The sequence below is a fragment of the Zootoca vivipara genome, chromosome 17 (assembly GCF_963506605.1).
Source record: "Zootoca vivipara chromosome 17, rZooViv1.1, whole genome shotgun sequence".
NCBI lineage: Eukaryota > Metazoa > Chordata > Lepidosauria > Squamata > Lacertidae > Zootoca > Zootoca vivipara.
Genome location: NC_083292.1, coordinates 32,133,218 through 32,156,440, shown reverse-complemented (window position 1 = coordinate 32,156,440; position 23,223 = coordinate 32,133,218). Strand labels below are relative to the sequence as shown.

Here is a 23,223-nt window from a genome sequence, read left to right as displayed (position 1 = left end):
GCCCACAGCCAGCTCAAAAGACCTGCAGGCAATGCTCTCCGAATTCCGGGCAATGAGAGAACATAACATAACATAACATAATAACATAGGCCTCAAGCTGGATACCATGGCAAGGGGCAGCACATCTCTTATAAAGGGAATGGCCTCTCTGCAAAAGGAGGACAATCAGCAGCAGCACGTCTTATCTCAGATCCTCCCATTCATTGTGAATTGGATGTCTGAAAAGGGCAGGCTGGATGCCCAAAGAAAAAGATCTCAGAATGATGCTTCAGAAGCCCCTCCTCCAAAGAACAGCCGCCCACAGGCTCGTGGTGCTATGGAGGGTCGTGAAACAGCAGCTGTTCCAGGACACAGTGCAGACCGTGAAGACTTGATTGTGACCCGTAACATGGAGGGTGAAGCAGGGGGTGCTGCTGGTGCAAATAATGGGCAGGCTGTAGTGCAGGCATGTCAAACCTGCGGGTGGGAGTTGTGGTCCGGGGCATCTGGGGGGGCCGAGGTTTGGGGATGCCTGCTTTAAACGATCACAGATAGGGGCCTGGTTGGAAAGCAAAAATTTTGCCCGACACTGAAGATATATAACAATGGCACCAGGTCTGCCTCCCAGGGAGGAGAATCCCACGAGAAAGAGTCACATTGAGAAGGCCCTGTTCTCATGTTGCCAACTTCAGGAGCTCCCATGGGTGGAGCACAAGAAGAAGGGCCTCAGATGACAATTGCAGGGACTGTGTTGGTTCATATGGGAAGGACTGGTGCTTGGGCTACTGGGGTTCTGAGAAGCATAATACTTTAAACATCAAAACCAGCATTTTAAACTGGGCCCAGAAACCTATTGGTAGCCAGTGCAGTTGGCCTAGGATCGGTGTTAAAAGCACAGAGCATCTTGCCACAATGAGAAAATATCAATGCAAGCAATTTGTTTCCTTTGGGAAATTATATTTCTAATTCCTATGTGTGAAATGACGCCAGTATGTGGCTACAATACTGAGTATAAAGACAACACTTCAAAAAGCTGGTTTCTTCTGTGCACTGTCCACCAAATCCTCCCGAGTCACTTCTCAATAAATTTGTAGCAATAAGCAAAATAAATATCATTAAGATGGGGGGGGGGGGCTGAATCTTATACAGGCAACTGGAGCCAGCTTTTCCTCTGTGCCATCCAGCAGAAGAGAGCTCAGTGATGAGAGCCCGGAGTTTTGCACTAACAAAACAGAAGATCCCAAACTGTGCGACTGGAATGAAATGATGTAACTGGAATGACATGAGCTACAATAATTTAGACTCCTAGAATCGTAAGAGTTGGAAGGGGCCTTGAGGGTTATCTAGCCCGACCCCCTGCAATGCAGGAATCTCAACTAAATGTTCGGAACAGCAATACTGTATCTCTTTTTCGGAGGGAGTCATTGCACAGGTTTTTATCTGGGCAGTGAGTGGTGAAGAGACTGGAAGAGTAAAGCTGCTAAACACAAACAGCAGTACTAGGGCAGATGACCAAAAGTGGGGCAGACAGCAAAGGCATGCAAAGGGGGCAGAAAAGCAGCCAGTGATCTCCTGGCAGCGGCACCGTCCTTGCTGGGATGGTGGCAAAGCCTGCTGCTGCCTTGCCCCAGTGTGCAGTAGTGCCACAACTCTGCCTTCTGCGCCCCTGCTGAGAACAGACAGACTAAATTTTACTCAAGACAGACCCACTGAAATTAATAGATCTAAGTCAGTTATGTTCATTAATTCCAATGAGTCTCTTCTGAGAGTAGGGTTAGCAGAGTCTTAACTTTGGGAGCCCGATAACCGTGCAAAGAAATGAGGAGACTCTCCTTCAGAGCACTGGAATCCCGAGTGAGAAATATTTTCTCTCTCTCTTTCTTTTAAGTCAGAAATTTGGCTATTCTCTGCAGCAATGAGGACCGGAACCTTGCTTTAAAAAAAAGCGGCAGCAAAATGTGCTCCAGTTGCCGGATTCATTGCACCTTCTCGAGCGTGAAGATGCCAAGACCCATCGTCTGCGGGGTTTGCAAAAGAAGCTGCTCATCTTTGAGATGGGCGGGCATCACATTTGGTTCAAAGAGAACAAGTGGCATCCTGTTATTAAACGAAGCATCAGTGCAAACACATCCTGAGAAAATAAATAAAGCGGCAGAACACTTAAGACTTAATCCACAGCCAGAGCTGCTTTGTCCGCAGGGCACCGGGGGCAATCAATCGCTCACCCTCCAGTTCCTGACACTTGCATCTGGGGCTGTCTAGACTTTCATTAGAGGGTAGGAAATTATCCCAATTAAATCCCAGAGACATTCTTTCCCTCCTCCCCACACCTCCTCCCCCCCCCAATCGCACCACAGTGAGGTTCGCAGCTCAAAACTTGTTTGCCAAGTCTGAGCGAAAACCACCCCGCTTTTTTTAAAAGTTGGATGGATAGCAGGGTCAGGCATCCGGGAGACAGTGGTAGGAGAAAGCCTCATTCGAGCACAGACCAGAGCACAGGGAATTAACACAGCGTGTAGAAAGGAGTGGGGGAATGAGAATGCTGCAGTATAGGGATGTGGCTGGACTACTGCCCTCATTATCCCTTGACCGTGAAGCATGCTGGTTGGAGTAGATAGGATATGGAAACCAGCAACATCTGGGGGAGGATGTCTCACAAAAGAAAAAAAACCCAATTACGTTGTATGAGCCTGGCTGGATTAGTTTGCCAATTAAACTTGCACATGGGTAAAAACACTTCTGAAACAGAAGGCATGCTTTGTTTTCAGACAATGCACACACACAGTGTTAGAAGAGGCCTTCCTCTCTGCTTTTGGTTGCAATGCTGCTCCTGCTTAGTTGCTTTACCCGTTTAGCATACTTAAAATAATACTCTATTATAACATGATATATTTTTAGCCGCCTTGAGAAGTAGAATCAAAGCCTGGGCTATAAGGCGACATAATAAATAGATAAGTACCACCCAACCCAAGGGCAGCAGTGTAGGATTAGGAAGTCGGGGGGGGGGACACATGACACAACGGGTATCAAATGGGACACACTTCTTGTGCTTTGAATGGCAGTGGAGGCTGCTCCATTCAGGGGAATGGGGCACTGCCCCACAACCCTTAGTCCGCTCTCAGCCATCCCCAGCCTGCTTGCCTTCTTACTTACAGCCGGTCCAAGGGGTGGCCCTGCCTGTCACCTTCCTCTTCCTCAGTCTCGGGAGAAGGATGGGGACAAAACTAGACTCCATTGGCTCTGCCACTCATTGCTTGACAGCTCTGCCTGTCACTGCCTCTGGCTCCGTCTCCTGCAGGCCTCCCAGATTCTGCCCTACAAGCTCTAATGGATACCAGCCACCATTTTAAGATGATTTTCAGGGAGTAATTATTTCAGAGGAGGCCGCTGCCCTCTGCTGAAGTACTAGGGGCAGGAGAATCTGCCCCCTACTAAAAAGGGCTTCTCCGGTGCTCCCGCCCCCCAAGAAAAATAGGTGCCGGAACTCACCATGAAGTTGTTACAGTAAGTCGCCAGGCGACTCGGGGGAGCCTTGAATAGATAGATGCCTGTTGATAACAGCAGTGTTCACCATCCACAAAGGTGATAAAAACTACGGCAAGCTGTTTGGTTTGGGGGTTGCCCCTGGTTCTGGTACAGGTCAAATAAATGTGCCCCCGCCCCCCTCATTCTTTTAGGTTCAGGCGGATGGTTAGGGCAGCTTGGAAGGACCCTCGTGGAAACACGCCCACGTGCAACGGTAGAGGCCTGGCTGGAAAGCTTAAAGCTCGCTGCCGCTATACGGGAAATGGATTGAAGAAATGGAAATAAGAATTGGCCCTACCCCATAGCTTAGGTGGAGACATAGATCTAAAAAAAAGTGTAGACTCACACGCTGGCCGGCTTCGCTTTTGACTTGAAATGTTCATTTTGGGCTTCTCGGAAGTACGTAAAGGCAAGAAGCGGGTGGGAGGGTGCTGGCCTGCAATGTCACCCACCTGAGAGCTGCCGGAACTGCGCTCCGGTGTGCTCTGGCTGAAAAAAAAGCCCTGGGCCTCCCTTTTCTCCAGTTAATGAGTAGCTCAAATGATGCTGGAATCCCAGCCTCTTAATTTCAAGGCCTCCGGGGAACCTTGGAGTGGGGGCCATCCCAGCAAAGGAAACAAGGAATCCCCCAGCAATTAGACACAAAAATGACAGAAACCTCCTGAGCACCTCCCCAAGCGGAGGATGCGGCAAGTCCCTGCGCACCACAAAGCATGATGTTCCGACTCTTATGTTTCAAGAAAGCTCAAGGAACTGCTGGGAATGTGCTGAAAGGCAATATACACACAACGCTCACAGCAAACCAGAAGGATAAGCAGAGATCCGGGATGAGGCTGGTGCTGTGTGGGGAGGTGCGGCTGCGTGCTCTTAACACCCACCTGAGCTATCCATTGTCACATCCACTGGAGGGCAGCCAGCCCCCGCTCTCTGAAAAAGGAAACCCCAAGGGGGTTGCTAATACAAGGTACTCCCTCCTCTGGGACAGCTGTTCACCATCAGCCTCTGGCGTGCTTCCAGTCCGCAGCAGAGCATCAGAGGCTGATGCAAGCTGGAAGTGGAAGCATGTACCACCCGCAGGGTTGAAATCAGGTGAGCAAAAGCAGGGCTGGGTTCCCTAGTGGGCAGAGGTCACAGCTCTCCAGAGTAGGAGGCTAATGCCAGCATTATTATTATTATTATTATTATTATTATTATTATTATTTGATAGGCCAGAGCTTGATCTCTTTGGGCCCCCTGGTAAAGGACGCAGGGCTTAAATACGGCCTTCACGGGCAGGGTGAGGCAGAAAGGAAGGAAGGAAGGGGCTCAAATTCACATGCTTCACACCAGGGCCCAGGACGCATTAAGGGCCGCTTCTGAGAGTGATCTCTGCTGTGCGCAGCACCCCAATTCTGAGTGTTACACAGGTTGAGCCAAGAGTTCGAAATACAAGGACCTCCTGCTGAGCTCCACTTCAAGGGAGAGCGTGCTCTGTTCCCATTGGGATGCAGAGCATCAACACTTATAACACATACACACACACAAACACACACACACTCCCCTCCTGAGGAAAACGTTTCCCTGCCCGGGGGGAAACGTTAGAAACTGCAGCCACCGTTGCCTCCACAGAAGGTGGCCAATGAAACTGAACAGAACCTCTGCCTCCACCAATAGAAAGAGAGAGCAGCCTGAGGAAGTCACACGTCGTAGTTGGGCAAGTAGCTGTAGGAGGGCCCGCTGGCTGACGGAGAGCTGCAGTTGCACGGGAAGAACCAGCAGATGACGAGACCTAGGGGGTGAGAGAGGGAAGGAGGGTTCGATGCACACAGCTCATCGTGGACGCTTGCCTCTAATGCCAGGACAGGGAATCCAGCGCCCTCTGGCAGAGGATGAACCCCCGGCCCGTATCAGCCCCAACCAACATGGTCGATGGCACAGAATGATGGGAGCTGGAGTTCAGCATGTGTGTCTGGTCCCCCAGATGTTGCTGATTTACAGCTCCCAGCATCGCTGGCCATGCCCGGCTGGGGATGATGGGATGTAGCACAGCAACATATGGAGGTTCTCCCTGCCTAATCTAGAGGGCTGCTGGCTTCCCGGCACTACTTTAACGGACCAGCAAGGACATGTGCCAGTCATCACCACCCCAGACCTACCTCGGCCAAAGACTTCCCGCAGGAGGGCGATCTTGGGCTTCCGCGTATGTGAGACTTCCCGCCGTGCCTCTTTCAGGAGCCGGTTGCGCAGCTGCTCAATTGGGGTCTCGTCTGTGATAATGGAGACCAGCTGGGAGAAGTGATGCACATTAGGCAGTTAGAGGGTGGGCAGGATATGTTTTGAGAGGCACACACACACACACACACACACACACAAGCACTTGCGTCTGTCTTTTGCTCCCTGCAATACTAACATTCCCTTTCTCCTAATAGCACCACCGGTGCATCTTTTTTGGGGGAAGATTTTCCTTGGCACAGTGGTACCTCGACTTACGAACGACTCGGCAACCGAATTTTCCGACTTGCGAATGGGGGTAATGGCCGTGCGCTTACGAATGTCTCGACATCCGAAAGAATACCGCGGTGGTTTTTGATAGGGATTTTTTCGACTTACGAATTTTTAGATAGGGTTGCTTCGACTTATGGATTTTTCTGTTTCCATTGCATTCCTATGGGAAATCGCGTTTCCAATGGCGTTTTTTGACTTACGAATTTTTCGACTTACAAAGGTGCCTTCGGAACGGATTAAAATCGTACGTCGAGGCACCACTGTACCTCAGGAGGTGCTGGGCAAGATCTGAAACCTTGCCCACCTATCCCTCCTAGTCCCTGAACAACACCCTGTGATAGGCGTGACGCTTCCTTGCTCTCTATTTGTATGCTGCCTTCCCACAATTAGACCTTGTTCAAGGTCGCTTACAACTAGGGCTGGATGAGATATCAATATATCGTCCAAAACCAGTTTGAAGTCCATATTGTGATAACAGTTTCATAAAAAATTTTTTGAATTAATTTATTTTTTATTATTTACAAGGCACATACAACCACACAATTACACCAACTCAAATACCGACAATACAAAAAGACAAACATAAACGCTACACCTATGTGACTTTCATAATTTTTGACCTGGCAATATATCGCAAATCTCGATTTGTGTGTGGGTGCCATGCAAAAATCATGATGCAGGAAAGATTGTGAAGCCAGACAATGCCTCTACATACCTCCACCCTAATTTCAGACATTGTGATGTATCCTTGCGATGTTTAGCTGGTGATATATCACAATGCTGAAAACCAGGTATCGCCCAGCCCTACTTGCAACCTCAAAAAACAAACATAATTCACTCTAACAGTTACCAAAACGTAACAAAATTCAGCCAACGGAAACATCTCAATAAATATGCAAGCCTGATGTACAGTGGTACCTCTACTTACGAATAACTCTACTTACGAATATTTCTACTTACGAACGGAGCTCCGTCCGCCATCTTGGATGCGGTTTAGATAGGATTTTTTCTACTTACGAATTTTTAGATAGGGTTGCTTCTACTTACAATTTTTTTCTCCCAATGCATTCCTATGGGATTCGACTCACAAAATTTTTCGACTTACAAATGTGTGTTCGGAACGCATTAAATTCGTAAGTAGAGGTACCACTGTACATGATTCACAGTAAGATCTAACAAGACCTTGGAAAACCATTGCTGATCACAGCAGAGAGGACCCAACCTGCTAAAAGCTGCACCCTATACTCAGTGGGGCTCATAGCTCAATGGTACAGCACACTGCTTGGCATGCAGAAGTCGCCCCACCCTCCCCAGTTCCAACGTACAGCAACAACCCCTGCCAAGACCGCAGAGAGCCACTGCCAATTAAAAGAGGCCACCCTGGGCTGCGCAGCCCACTGATTGGACACTTTACAAGGCAGCTCCATGCAGCTGTTGATATTTGATAGTGTCTGTGCCGTGGACACAGTTTCTCTTCTAGTCTTCTGCAGGAAAACCAGCACCAGCAACTGGAAGGAGGCTGGGGAAAAGCACTTGTCATTGATGCCCCCCCCCCAGCATCTCCTTTTGCTGCCGCTAAATCTTCTCCAGAGGAGAGATGAGGGAGCCAGCTGTACGCCTAGTGAGAAGACCCCTCCCTCTCTGAACTGTGTCTTAGTCAGGCTGCTGTGGCTCTTTGGAGTGGAATCAGCCCAGCGCCAGCAGCTGAAACTTAATTGCTTGTAAAATAAAATATTAAAAAATTGCTCTGTACTGGCACATTCAAGTCTAGATTATTTCTAGTATTGAATCCATTCCAATGTTGCTAAATTGCTGCTTTCTTTAAACTTGCTTCAATTTATGGATGCATTTTGTCAACAGCTTTCTCCCCCACCCTACAAAGTGTTGCGTTTTGCTAATAAGTGGGTGTCTGTTGTAGCCACACTGGGCCCAGCTCAGTGTGGAAAGGCGACATATAAATAAACTATTTTTTTAAAAAATCTATTGATTTGGAACAATTTGTAAAAACAAAAACGGGGGGGGGTGTGCGTTGCTGTTGTTTTTAATAAATGGCTGACAAATTGAAAAGGTTGCCAAACAATTAAAAAACCAAGTCCCGTCCCCCGCTGCAAGCCTTAAAACCAACCTGGTCATAAAATATGACTGTGACAAAGAGGCCAAAGAGGATGGATTCCACCAGCAAGATGATGCGGTGAGCGCTAGAAGGAGGAAAGGGAAAAGTGCAGTCAGTCTGTTAACTAGGAACACTACTGCTCCAACTTGTGTTTCCGGAGGGGCAGCAGAGGGCACTGGACTATTTTTTAAAATAGGGCTGAGCTGTGCTTCACATGTGTACCAGGCACCTCTAAACGGCTCTTCCCCTCACAGAGCTACAATTCCCAGCGTTCCACGGGAAGAGGGATTGCTTGTTAATCCATTCTGGGAATTGTAGCTCTGTGAGGGGTGGGGTGGGGCCTCCAAATCTCGTAACAAATGAGTTCCTAGGATTCTTGGGGGGGGAGCATGACTATTTAAAGTGGTATGATACTGCTCTACGGTAAATGCAGAGCGCAGATGGGGCCTATGTTAGGCATGCCTAATTAACTGGAGAACTCGAACGGGGTATAACCCATTCTTTCCATTTCTTCTCCGTGTGAAATTGTTTTGACGTTGATGCCTTCGCTGTTGAAATCGCTTCGAGGTCATGTTCGCAGGAAGCGATTCAGAAGTGAAATAAATAAATAGCCCGTGGTAGCAGGGGAATGCGGCCCTCGGTGGGAGGGGGGAGCCTTCCCCCACCCCCACCACCCATGAGTGTGGACAGAGAGACCCTAAGCAGGAGGAAGCAGGCAAGGAGGCTGCGGGGGCTGGACAAAGGGACAACGCCCTACCCTCAGCTGCTCCCATTTTCCAAAGAGAGAGGGGGAGAGGGAGGGTGTGCTGCTCATTTACAGAGAAGCCAGCATGGAGCCTCCTCCCCTGCCCTTGGCATTGAGCCAACGCTCTGGAGCTCCAGCTGTTCTTGGCAAGAACTGTGTGACATGGCAATTTCTTTTCTTTCGTTTGTCTTTCTTATTATTATTTTTTTGTTTTTGCAAAAGGCTGAACTGAGGCATCTACAGGGTCTCTAGAACTCTCTCTGCCCCAGCAACGGGTGTGTATGTGTGGGTGGGGTGGGGGGAATCCTTAGCTTGGTGGCAGGAGGAAGAAGAAGCGGGACTCACATTTGGATGCGATTGTTGGAAACGCCTCCTTCAGCTCCTTCAGCCTTCCCGGCTGAGCTCTTGTCCGTGGGCCAAAGCCAGGTGGTCAAGACCAGCCCCATGGCGTAAAGGCTGGCCAAGCCTGCGGCCAAGAGAACCAGGTCAGCGAAGGCCAAGAGGAAGAGGAAACACGAAAAGAAAAAAAGGGTTATCAACGCAGGCATCGTGCATTTCATCATTCCCTCGGGGATACATGCCATAAATCCCCAAGTATGGTCAGGACAGAGCTGAAGCTTGAAATAGTTTTTTTGGGTGGGGAGACAGGCTTTCTGCTCAACTTTCAGATGCCTTAGAAGACCAACTTTCAACAAACTTCTAGCTTGCAAAGAACAGGAGATAAAGGAGACAGTGAATAGGAATGAGGGGTTGAGCCAAATCCTTTGCAGCAGGGGTGGGGAGTGGGGGTTCATTTTATTTTGCTCAAGAGTGACATTCTCTTGGGAGCAATCCGTCAGGGGCTGCATTCTGGTGGTGGGTGGGACCACTCCAACTTAATAACATTTTTATTCTATGCCGCCCATCTGATTGGGTTGCCCCAGCCACTCTGGGTGGCTCCCAACAAAATATTAAAAACGCAATGAAACAACAAAAGTTAGAAATGTCCTCTCCCCCTGACTCCCCTGTCTCCTTCTCCTGACACCCATCTCCCCACCCTCGCTTGACACCATGCTCTTCCTCCCCAGCCAGAAGGCTACCAGGGAGGAACAGGCTGCTATTGCCAGAGGTATGAACTGATCCTTTGAAGAGGGCTCCTGACATCAGGCCAAGGGGCAAGGCAGCTCTGGTCCAAGATTGCTTACCCCTGCTCTACCAAAAATGTTAATTTTTGATAAGTCAAGAGAGGAAAGTGTTATTTTGTCTTGGAAGGGAGCTCTAGACCTAGATGGGGAAGTCAGGAAGCAACGAACCTAGACGACCCTTGGGAGTCCCTTCCAACTCTTCTATGATTATGTGATTCTATGAATTCACTGTAAAACGTGGAATTGTTCTCAGCTTCTTACAAGTTTCCTTGTCTCTTTGAGGGTTGAGAGTCCTTGTTTGCTTGCTTACCTGCTTAACTTTTAATGTCCTTCGTTGCTCCCAACTCACCTGCCACCAAAGTTAAGCAGGTAAACAAGCAAACAAGGACTCTCAACCCTCAAAGAGACAAAGAAACTTGTCAGAAGCTGAGAACAATTCCAAGTTTTACAGTGAGGAGGAAGAGGAAGACTGCGTGCCTGGGACAAGAGCAGCCCCTAGTGGGGAAAGACAGAGGCCGCTGCCTTGATTTCAGAGATTAACCAGAGGGGGCATCCAATAAGCTGGATCAACTTCAGTCAGCAGAGATCAGTGCAATCCCTCAGCTCACAGTGCTCTTCGGACAGGAACGAAGGCAGCTCAACCAACAAACGCAACCTTAAACCCTCATTTTATTTTTGTTCTAGGGAGGCAAAGAAGGGACCCATGGGGCAGTGGTGCATTAAGCAGGGAGGTAAATTGCTACCCACAATGCCCTGGGACCCACCCCACCCTCCACAGGAACTCCTCCCCCAAACCATGGCCTGGTGGCACGTTCCCAACACACCTGTATAGAAGAGAAACTGGATGAAGTATTTCTGGTTCAGTTCCCCCACGCAGTTGTTGATCCTAACCAAGAGAACATTCGTGCATGTTAGAAAGAAAACTGGACAACTAGGAACGAGATGAAGCTGTCAATTCTGGCTTCTCTCAAGTTTCTCCAATCTTCAGTTCAGCTCTCTACATTCCCACATCAGTTTGCAATTTAAAAAAAAAAAAATCTCATGGAAATTCATCAGCGTTTTTCTGTGAATTTCTCCTACCATACACATTTGTATATGCAACTTCCCCCTATTACAGTCATTTCTGCAAAGCAATATTGACTAATATAATGCATTCTGTATGTAATTTTCGCTAATATGTGTATTTGCAGGCACACATTAGTACATTCACGTTACCCAGGCGAGAGAACTTTAAATGCCTGCTGGACACTTTTCCATTCTGTTCAACTTAGGTGGGCGACTGAGAATCCATCTTTCCACAACAGCCAGCCAATTTCTCATTTTAACTTTTTTTTAATGGGTTTTATTGTATGGTTTCATGGACACTTGTCATAAACCACTCTACTGTTGTTGCTTTTACTGAATAGTGGTAGATAAATATATTTCTAACAAATAGGTAATTTACCTGCATGCAAAATTTTGAGAAGTGTGAATTTCTTTTTTATGGTTTTGTTTTGTTTTAGTGTGAATTTCGAAAAGGATGGTTGTGTTTTGGTTCACAAATCATTTCAGAAAATGGGAATTGGGGAGGTTTGCCTTCATATGCAAACTGAACCACATTCCTCCCCCCCCCCACTCCCTAGGGACAACAGCTCACGTTAAAATTAAAAAGGGTGGTTCTTCCAGTCCCCAAAGAGGAGCTGGGGGTGGGGAGGCTGGTTCTGTCTCACGGGGTCCTGTCATACCACACTTACTGAGATGGGAAAGCCCTCTTCCCTGGGGAGGAAGCAAGGGGAGTGAAAGGCGCCAACGAACCCTGACACACACAGATCAAGGCAGGCCCTCCATAGCAGGATCCTCACCAAGGGCAGTGGTGGTCCATGCGGCGCACACAGCGGTGGCAGACACGGCAGTGGTGCGCCCGGGGCGGCCGGTATGTCTCACAGCGGTTACACACTGTCCAGTCCTCATTGTTCTAGGGAAGCAAAGAAGAGGATGGCAGAGGAACCAAAGGGTGTTTGTCACCTGATCTGCTCCTGTTTCTGATTCTGGTGGTGCTTGAGCTTGCTTTCACCTCCTCCCTCCCATTCCATTTTTCCTTGCCTGACATAGCCTTTTTGGACAGAAGCCCAAGGGCAGGGCCCACCTTCGTGCTGATTTTTGTAAGCTGCTCAGAGACCCTTATGGGGTGCAAATGCAAGAAACCATCAAATGGAATTAACACCGCCTCCCTCAGACTACAGTTCATCTGCCCACATGGGGGCCTAAGTTCTGAGAGAGTAAACCAGGCATCCCCAAACTTCGGCCCTCCAGATTTTTTGGACTACAATTCCCACCTTCCCCAACCACTGGTCCTGTTAGCTAGGGATCATTGGAGTTGTAGGCCAAACCATCTGGAGGGCCGCAGTTTGGGGATGCCTGGAGTAAACCTTTGTCTAGACTGGACTGCTTCAGACTGCACGTCGTAAGAACCTATCATTGCTCCAAGAAGCACCAGGAGGCTGGACTCAGCCACCCTTTTAATTTCACACCATGCCCCAGAGCAAAAGCTACACCTGGGGCATTGTGGGAAATTTAAAAGGTCAGCAAGCCACAGCCTCCCTGCACTGTTTGCAATTGTCTCTAGAAAGCAACCCTGTGAGTTGTATATATAAAGCATAAACACAGGAGCTGCATATATAAAGCAAGACTGTGGGATGGAGGGGTGATCTGAGTCAGAGTGCCAGAAACTGTGCTCTGTTGGGAGACCACAAGAGAAGCAGCTGGAATCTATTACTGTTGCTCTTTGGTGCCATTCTATTGAAGATGTTATTTCAGTAATTTTATATTTGTTGTTGATGTTGTTTTTCCACTGTAAACTGCTCTGTATATTACAGGAGACCTTGCCCTGGGTCTGTGAGCCACCATTTTGTGATTCCCACAATGCCCTTGGGGGCATCGCCATTTTGAATTTCCAACAAAGAATCCTGGGAGCTGTGGTCTGTTCAGGATGCTGCGAGTTGTTACGAGGCCCCTGTCCCCCTCGCAGAGCTATCCTTCCTGGACTGGCTTAACAGTCAATCCCTCTTCCCAAGGAACTCTGGGAATTGTAGCTCTGTGAGCAGAAGTAAAGGTAAAGGGACCCCTGACCATTAGGTCCAGTCGCGGACGACTCTGGCGTTGCGGCGCTTATCTTGCTTTCCTGACTGAGGGAGCCGGCGTACAACTTCCAGGTCATGTGGCCAGCATGACTAAGCCGCTTCTGACGAATCAGAGCAGCACATGGAAACGCCGTTTACCTTCCCACCGGAGCGGTACCTATTTATCTACTTGCATTTTGACGTGCTTTCAAACTGCTAGGTTGGCAGGAGCTGGGACCGAGCAACGGGAGCTCACCCCGTCGCAGGGATTCGAACCGCCGATCTTCTGATCAGCAAGCCCTAGGCTCTGTGGCTTAACCCACAGCGCAGTTCCCTTAACAAACTACAACCCCCCAGGATTCCTTGAGGGAAGCTGTGATAGTTTAAAGTGGTTGGGTTGTGCTTTGAACACAGTGCTGCAGCTAGACGGTGTTGAGCTTGACGGATCACTGGGCTAAGGCAGGTGTGAGGAGCGTGTAGCTGGACCACAGCATTACTGGTCCATAACTCCTGCCATTCCAGACTCTGGTCATGCTGGTTGAGGTTGGTGGGAATTGGGAATCCAGCCCCCATCTGGAGGGTCACAGTTTCCCCACCCATAGGCTATGGGCAAGGCAGCTTCACAGTCCCCTCTCCCCGGGTACAGACTCCTTGCAACAACTCACCCGACTGTTCTTGTGCGATCCGCCACTGCCGCTACTCCGCAAGTCAGAGAAGTCAATGGCTGTATCTGGGAGCGGGACCATGCCTAAAAGAGAGCCACAGGCAAGACTGGTTGCGAGCATGTCAAATCTAATCGATTTTTTTGTTTTGTTTTTAATGGTGGGGAGCTGTTTCATAAAGGACAAGGCTATTAGTGGCTACTAGTCTTGATGGCTATGTTCTCCCCTCACTGTTAGAGACAGTAGAGGTATCATCCCCGCCCCTTACACAAGGGTTACGTTCTGGACCCCGCACACGTAAGTGACATCATGTAAAGTGGGGAGTGTCCTCTAAACACCCTTTAAATGCCCTTTCTGCTGCTTTCTCTTCAATCCAGACCAAAAATACTGTGTCCAAAAATATCCACAAGGAGAACTGAAGTTCAGGGGTCGGCAGGATGCTGCAAAGGAAAGCTGCTGCGGCTGCTGCGCTACCCCACACACCGGCTGTTAGGGAGTTGTGACTGTTAAAGTGGTATAAGAGTGCTTTAAGTGCAAGGTGTGGATATGGTCTCAGGCTAACATTGTTGCTGTGAGGATACAAGGTGTGGGGGACCAAATGTGCCACCCTGAACTCCTTGGGGAAAAGAACAGATTAAAAAGTAATGAAAGAATGATTTTTTTAAAAAAGGCTCAGAACAGACAGACAGGAGACAGTCTGATGAAGAAATTAAGAAATTAGCTTCACACACATTTACTTATGCTCGTCCTCCAACCTCCCCGTGTTATCTACCCTTCCTTTCGTCTTTGTTTAGTGGGTGTAAGTACATGCATGCACTAATCACATTTACCCACCAATAGGCCTCAAGGGGATTCCACTGAGTTCTGCTGCAGGACTGGGGAGCCTGCAGCCTTCGAGGTGTTGCTGGACTCCAGTTCCCATCATGTTGGCTGGGGCTGATGGGAGTTGGAGTCCAGGTTCCCAGCCCTGGCGTATTAATTACTTCCAGCATGGATTTTTTTTCTGCAGAGAAAAAAAGTTAACTTCCTCGTTTCAGTTTTTGCAGTTCTTATCTCAGCAACAAAAAGCTCCGTTTTAAATGTCCAAAAAACAAGCTTTTGCCAGGTGAGCAAGTTTGCATCAATCATTGGCTCCTTTTTTATCCTTTTAATAGCAGCGATATTTAGGAATAGAACCTCCAGGTTCTCCTCTGAGCATCTGGTGTTTGGGACAAACAGGCAAAAGTGGCTTTCATCCCTCATGCCCTGCTTATGAGTTTTCCTGGAGTGAATGATTGCTCACTACTGGAGCGATGGACTAGAACAGATCTTAGTTTTGACCTGGCAAGGAAATTCTTTTATTTTTAAGCAAACAAATCTGAATGTGCGTGGAAGGATCAAGAGAACAGAGCTGTTCTCGTTCTCCCTCCCTCCCGGCAAAAGTATATCATGAACTAAATAAACTCCAACAAACGGGAACAGAATGAACTTCTAACAATGATGCACACACATTACTCAATCGAGATGTTCCAGCTCTCAGTGACGCCAACAAAGGCACATTTGCTCAATAAATATTTTGATTTTGCATTTGGAGAGACAGAGAGAGAAAAGATGAAATGTGCAGAGCAGGCTGATTAATTTCAAATATGCCACTTCAGCTTTCTGTCCCAAATGCCACTGGCAAAAGATGATCAAGGACTTCGCTTTTGCTGATCCCATAATAAACACTTGCAAAGATCCACAGGCCCAAGGGCCCTCTTCCAGGGTAAGATGACACCTCCAAGGAAGCCAAGGCAACGACCTTCAGCAGGATCCGGGCAAGCAGTTGCGGAAAAACAACACCCGACGAAGGAAAGCTGGGCAGCTCCAGTTTCTGCAGCTGCTTTGCTTGGATATGCTGAAAAAGCAGCATCACAGATTGGGAGGGGGGTGAGGGTGGCCTGGCAATAGGTGTGGCCTAAAGTGTGCCCCACTGAGGATTAGCATACAGCTCCTAACACAGCGACCCAGGAATCTCCACTTTCATGGTTTCAAAAATAATGGCTCTAAAGCCCTTCTGTTTGCAAGAGTGGGGGACACCAAGCATTTGTTTATTATTCTGCAAAAGGTACTGAAAGAGGAAGGAGGGGCTGGGGAAGGTGGCACCTAATGGCAAAAAGAACGCATTGTTGAATCAGACATGGGTCCGCCTAGTCCAGCATACTCTCTTTCACAGAGGCCACCCAACTCATAAACAGCACAATAAAAAAGTGCCCCATCTAGTCCAGCACCCTGTTCCCACAGCGGCCAACCAGATTCCACTGGGAAGCCTGTAGCAGGACCTGAGCACAAGGCTCCTCTCCTCTCCTGGGGCTTCTAGCAACTGGTATTCGGAAGAGGAAGCCCATCCCTTCATCCCTTGCTTTGTTCCCAGTATCAGATCAGAGGTGCTGCTGGTGTCCTGTTGCGGCTGACATCTGAGGCCAGGAGAGCACACAGTTCCCATCACTGCACTTGCCCTGCAGCCTTCATCGGTGTCGTCTGCCACCAGGAAGCTGCCCGGCTGCTTAGGTGAAGAGATGTTCCCTTCATCCTGCCCCCAAGGACCTAAACGGAAGGTTCTACATTCTCATTCAGGGGTGCCGGCCTGTTGCGCTTTGCCTGCCTGGGTACTCAGCACAGCAGCAACACAGACTGGAGGGTCAGGGTGGGGTTGCAGTCATAAAAATCGGAAACCTGGGAAGTGATGCTGGGCTGCAGAGACAGAAGAAAGATCTCCTGAAGCCCAGCAACCTCCTTGTCTGAGCCAGTACGATCTTTCACCTCCAGATAGTAATTCTGGGGAGCCTCGATGTCAATGCTGCAGCCGCCTTATCTGGTCCAGCTCAGGAATTCATGGCTGCCATGGCAACCACGAGATGCCTCAAAACATGACGCAGCCAGTGTATCTTGCAAATCGTACTGTCGATCTGGTCTTTGCTAGAGTGGATTGGGAATGAAGCTGGGGGGGAGTGTCCAGGCTGACATGGACGCATCAGTCTCTAGTGAGATTTGGCTTGACTGTGACTGACATTCCCCCCTTAGGAGGGTGTGCCTGTCCCCAGTTACTATGGAATCCAAGGGATTCCTGAAGGCTCAGAGGGATTTTCCGGACATGGCTGGCGCTTTGATTGAGGCTCTGGTCCTGCTATGGAATTGTAGAATGGCAAAGGCAAACAAGCACAGTGACTCCTGAGCCACAGGGCATTCTTGCACTGCTGAGAAGTTGCCCGTTTATGAAATTCCTTCTATGTCATGTAGACACTGCATTCTTTTCAGACCAGGCTTTTCATTTGCACAGGTATTTTAAATGATTTTGTTCTTAGCTAGTTGGGTGATTTTATTCCTCTTAATCCTATTGCATCGTCGACTGCTTTCATTTTCTTTTTTTATTTGCATACTGCTCCAAAATCTGATTCTGGATGAAGGGCAGCTTAATTTTTTAAAAATAAATAAATCTATTTCCTCCCTGTGTTATTTGTCTGAAGCTGAAAGTGCACATATACTTGTGAGGAATTCCTATTAGCCATAGTGGGGCATATTTCCAAGCACACAGGATTGTACTTCAAATCATTTTTTAAATGCGGTTTAAGCTTGTGGCCGATATTACCCCATCTTGGGATAGCGAATCCCATAAGGTAACTGTGTACTGGTTAGAGAAAGTGTGCACAGTGGAGGCCGGTCCATCCAGGGCAATTGGGACAACAGACAAGACCCCCCTCTCGGCCTCGCTGATGTGGTCCAAAGCAAAGCAAAACATTTGGCCCCAGCTTGACTGCAGGAGTTGCCAGAAGGAGGCATACAATACACCAGTGTTTCCCAACCTTGTGCCTCCAGCTGTTTTCGGACTACAATTCCCATCATTCCTGACCACTGGTCTTGCTAGCTAGGGATGATGGGAGTTGTAGTCCCAAAATATCTGGAGGCACAAGGTTGGGAAACATTGCAATACACCATCCAACAGTATGAGGAACTCCACTCTGGAATTGTGTAGGGTTTACTCCTCAGCCTTTTCCTTTCACAAAGATGTCCTGCAAGGCAGCAGGTATGGATTGCTCCTCAAGGCCCCACTAGCCTCAGCCTGTCCTCGGCCAGCTCCCACCGACCTGCCTATTTGCAGTCCAACGCGGCCGGTCAGCCCTCTCCTCCTTAGCCTCAATGTTCCCCTTCAAGAACTCAGCAGGAAGGAGGAGGAGGATGGGAGAAAACTAGGGCTGGCTCTGCCTGTCACTGACTCTGGCTGTTGTGGGACCCTCTGCCTTTTCTCCTACCAACCTCCACTGAGAGAGAGCAAAGCATGGAAGCTGATGACACAGACAGGGCCCATGTAAGGGGTGAAGGTGGCTTACCTGGGTCGGCAAAGACAGCCCGTGTGTGGCAGGCCAAGAGCATCACGACAATGAAGTTGAACGCCACCGCATGGAACGGACACCAGAGGCTGTGACAATTGGAAGCAGTGAGGTCATCAGCATCTTGCAAGTTTTCTTTCTTTCTCTCCCCACTCCCCACTTCCCCTTTCCCAACAGCTTTTCCAGGAGGCTAACTCAGTGAAATGCGAGAGCCCGTTCTATCCCTGCGTCATCATAATCATCCCCAAAAACTCGTTATTATCCGGTTGCAAACAATGCATTCTGACAGCCAAGCAGGGATCATCTTACTAATGCAGCAAGTCTTGGATTACTTTGTGCATGAAAGGGAGCATATTCACATTTTATTATGGCTGGGACCCAAAGGGCCCCCCCCCCCAATGATTGGACATACTCAGTGGATGTTTTTTATATTGTTGTGTTTTTGATACTCCTCACTTTCAAAGGGTGGCATTGGGGGTGTAAAGGGGAAGGAAAACACTGTTTTAGAATTCTAAAGTCAAATGTTACTACTGATCCTGGCCTATAAATAACTGACTCTCCATGGTTTCTTGGAAGTAAAAGCCCATGTTTTTCAATCTTTACTCCTTAGTGTGTGTGTTTAGGGTCACAGCCAAAATTAGCTAAACTGCGGGAGATAAAATGTAAGAAGAAAGGTAAGAAAAAAAGGCATGCTCAGGACCTGTAAGAAAATCCATGTACCCAAACATAGCAGACATGCTGAACTGGACCAGGTGTATGTCTAGCCCAACATCCATTTACCAGCCAGGTAAATGCTTCATGAAAGACCACCACCAAGGTTTGAAGGATACAGTCTTTTCTCTGTTGTAATCTCCCAGTGACAGGTATTCACTGGTAGACTTCTTCTAAACATACAGGTTCTGCATAGCCATTATTGTGGCTATTATAACTAACAGAAATTAAAGGACTCCTCCTCCATGACTGTGCCCTGTGCTGGCGCCTTGAAAACATATGCACTAAAGCAGGGGTCAGCAAACTTTTTCAGCAGGGGGCTGGTCCACTGTCCCTCAGCCCTTGTGGGGGGCTGGACTATATTTTGAAAAAATATATGAATGAATTCCTATGCCCCACAAATAACCCAGAGATGCATTTTAAATAAAAGGACACATTCTACTCATGTAAAAACATGCTGATTCACGGACCGTCTGCGGACCGGATTGAGAAGGCGATTGGGCCACATCCGGGCCCCGGGCCTTAGTTTGGGGATCCCTGCCCTAAAGGGAAGAATGTACATCTATTAACAACAACAAAAAGTAAGGCTATAGTCTTCTACCTGGTACTTATCCAGGAGCAAGTCCCATTAGAGCAGGGCTGCCTTCTGAGTAGATATATTATTCAACACTTACAAATCACCTACAATTTTCTAAACACTGTGCATTATTATTATTATTTACTAATGCACACACCATTTACTGCCCAAACAGGCTTCTCCAGGCTTACTGCCTTATAGACGTGATACAGGAGAAAAGAGGAATGGGAAGGGAAGAGGAAACAAGAACTGGAGCAGCGAGCTGCTCCTTCACTGGCTGATGGATAGGAACAGTCTGATCTTCTGCTTGCTATAACAGCAGGGTATATATAAGACATTTAAATCACATCCCACCCCCACCCTCCGATCAAAGAATTATGGGAACAGTAGCTTACCCTTCACAGAGCCTCAATTCCCAGCACCCTTTGCATACCACAATTCCCACGATTCTTGGGGGGGGGCAATGTCCTTTGAATGTATGGTGTGTACACAGCCCAGGTTCTTCCTGGGGGGCACAGTGTGTGTACCTCCAAATGGCTGGGATCAGAGGCCATAGTACAACTTTCTATGTAGAAATGGTCTGCACATAAGTTTGTCAAATCTTTTAAAGCCCTGTACTGTACTAAACTATCCCCTATCACATCTCATGGCAGTAAAGTCCATAAAGCAGTATTTAAGTCATTGTTATATTCATCCCCCAAAAAACCCACTCCCCATCCCCGCCATGAACTTTATTTCATACTGACAACCTTTGATCCTTCTCTCAATCCTGCCCCCTCCCCAGCCACACACACCTTCAAGACCTCCTTCCACAGCTCCCCAAGCTCTGATGCCAGGATCCTCTTTTAAGCCCTATGCGGCTTAGGACCCTCGTACCAACGGGACCGCCTCTCCTGGTATGCCCCGCGGAGGACCTTAAGGTCCACAAATAACAACATTCTGGAGATTCCGAGCCATAAGGTGGTTAGATTGGTGAGGGCCAGGGGCTTTTCAGTACTGGCCCCGACTTGGTGGAACGCCCTTTCACAGGAGACCAGGGCCCTGCGGGATTTGCCATCTTTCCGCAGGGCCTGCAAGACAGAGCTGTTCCGCCTGGCCTTTGGGTTGGATTCAGTCTGACCCCTGTGTTTTCCTCCCTCATGGTTTTGATTTATGGGCTACTTAAAATGAGGCTGCATTTTAAATTTTAATACTGTATTTTAATCTGTATTTTAATTAATTGTTTTCTTTTCTTTTATGTCTTATTGTAATTTTATTGGTGTTAGCCGCCCTGAGCCCGGTTTTGACTGGGGAGGGTGGGGTATATTATTATTATTATTATTATTATTATTATTATTATTATTATTATTATTATTTATTGTTTTCCATGGAGTTTGTCAGCTAAGATTGAGTGCCATTAAAAGCATGTAAAAAAGTTCATTCCCTGCCTCTCGCAGATAAGAACAGCACTGTATTATAAAACAGATCTCAGGGCATGTCTAGAGTTCAGTGACCCACAAATGAAAGGCCTTCCAAAAGGACCCAAGCACAATGCCTCTGAGCATATGCAAAGTTTTATGTTCCCTTTCAAGAGGGAATAAAGCTTTCCAAAAGGGACCTAAGAGCACAGTGCCCACAAGTTCTACGTGCTCTACTATGAGTGAATGAATGCTCCCAAAAACAGTTTAAGGGCACGGGGCCCACAAGCATGTACAGAGTTCATTCCTCCTACCCAAGGAGAAAACAGTCCATATATACACACACACAAATGGGGGGGGGGGAGGAATCCAGAATACACTAAAAGACAATACAGTACAGTACTTATATTAGAATCAACCAAAATGTCACAAAAGAGTGAGCAAGCTTTTAGCCCACCAAACCTCTTCATCAGGCCAGTTGTTGCACAAAGCAGAACATGGGGAGTAAGAGAGAAAACCAAAACAAGGCAATTGGGTTGGATGTTGGCTCCATGAGTATCCAACCTCATTTTTGTAGTTATTCACTGCCCCAAACCTGGAATCACCCAAACCAATGCAGAGCCCTGGAGAAGCTGAAGCTTTGCTCACTGGCATTTTGTGTCGGCTGGGTTGATCCTAAGCAAAATACTGATGAAGGGCAGGAAACACGTCCAATAACAGCAGCAGCAACTCGAGGTAGATTCCGAAACTCCCCACCCCCCTTTCAAGCAAACTCTGAGAAAGCAGCTCTGAGCATGTGCAGAGTATAGAAACACAGAACCTGCGACCTCCTCCTGCCCCTGAGCTACGGGCCCTTCTCCGGCTTCGCTTCTTTCCTTTCCCCCAACACCGTGGGGCAAGGAAACCGCTGACAGGGGAAGTAACAATACCGAGCCATCCCAAGGGCACCGTGCCCCTGAGCGTGTGCAGAGCGAATGGGGGGGGGGCTTCTCTGCGGGACTGGCGCGCCCTACCTGCCCCGGAAGCCCGGCTGGAGCAGGACATGCTCCAGGATGACGTAGTCGGCGTAGCCCACACTGAGGTACGTAAGCAGCAGGCAAAGGATCCCGCACGGGTCCGCCCGACACCGCCCCTTCCCGCAGCACCAGCACCGGCACCGACCCCCGGCCGCCACCGCCGCACCCATGGCAACCCCCGGCGGGCACTTCCGGCTCCGCCTCATCACTGCCCGCCAGCCAATCGCAGATCAGGAGAAGGGAGGGGGCGCGGAAGCCGAGGGCGCCGCCGGGCGAGCGTCTCCCTCGCGCTCCTGTCGCCATGGAGACGCGGCCTGGCAGCAGCCCTCGAGCCTTTTCTTTTGCGCCCGGAGGGGCTCAGCTGCGGGGCCCCGCCCGCTCCTCAGTTTGGGGCATAGCTGTCAAATTCTCCCTTTTCTTAAGGGAAATTCCCTTATGCTGAATAGGCCTCCTCGCGAGAAAAGGGAAAACTTGACAGCTATGGTTTGGGGACGGGTGCATGGCGTGCGGAGGGGCATCCAAGGCCGAGCAGCCCTTTGAGTTCAAAAAATCTGGGAAATGAAATCAACCACAACAACAACAAGCAGAGGTTGGGTGTCCATCTGTCATGGATGCTTCAGCTGAGATTCCTGCATTGCAGGGGGTTGGACTAGATGACCTCTGGGATCCCTTTCAACTCTACAAGTCTCTAAGAAGAAAAAACAATGGTGTTGGAGGGTATGGAGTTATGTGACCCCTGAGCCAAGGGGATAAGTAACTATGCAACCTTTAGGAGACAGATGGGTGGGGTATAAATAATAAAAGGATGATGATGGTGATGATGATGGAATAGGATGTCCCCATTTTCAACAGAGAATTGTTGGAGGGTATGCAGTGTGCCATGGCGTCCAGATTGTGGCTGATGTCACTTTCCCCCACATATATTGATTGCAGAGGCCTCCATTTTATAGCATTTTTTTGCAGCTTGTAGGAATTTCCAATTTTCAGTTTCCCTGGGAGGAAGGTTCCCCAAGGGCTTGTCATATGAATGTCTCTTAGAGAGATGCCTTTTGCATTTAAGCATTTTTGTACACAATGCTTGGCTTGAGAACTGCATTGCAAACTTCAGAGAAGTTGTGATTTTGGAGGATGACCATTTTTCAGTGCTCATATAGTGTTGGAAAGCATTAATTAATTAGGTTAGCCTTTGAAAGCAAACTGAAACAAAACTCTCTGCATCCCAAATGTGGTCATATCTACACAGTTTAAACCACAAGCTTCCCCCCCCCCCAAGGGATCCTGGGAACTGTAGCTTATCCTCTATCACAAACTACTGTAGCCAGGATTCCATGGGGGAAGCCACAATTACTTTAAGTGGTGTGATACTATTTTAAATGTATAGTGCAGATGGGGCCTGGGTGGGAGACAGACGTAATATTGGTCACACGCACACCGTGTATACTTAAA

At 48.4% G+C, this 23,223-nt stretch overlaps 1 protein-coding gene across 1 annotated transcript; it reads right to left on the bottom strand.

Annotated features, from left to right (window-relative positions):
* Positions 1-219: 219 nt before the first annotated feature.
* Positions 220-21,953, bottom strand: LOC118076240 (palmitoyltransferase ZDHHC3-like). The gene is made up of 9 exons (XM_035098867.2): positions 21,775-21,953; positions 18,077-18,165; positions 13,734-13,816; positions 11,812-11,924; positions 10,795-10,856; positions 9,192-9,312; positions 8,114-8,186; positions 5,640-5,769; positions 220-5,272 (listed from the first exon to the last, which is right to left on the bottom strand). The coding sequence occupies exons 1-9, from the start codon at positions 21,945-21,947 to the stop codon at positions 5,181-5,183; spliced, it is 936 nt and encodes a 311-aa protein (XP_034954758.2). The 5' UTR covers positions 21,948-21,953; the 3' UTR covers positions 220-5,180.
* Positions 21,954-23,223: the final 1,270 nt, after the last annotated feature.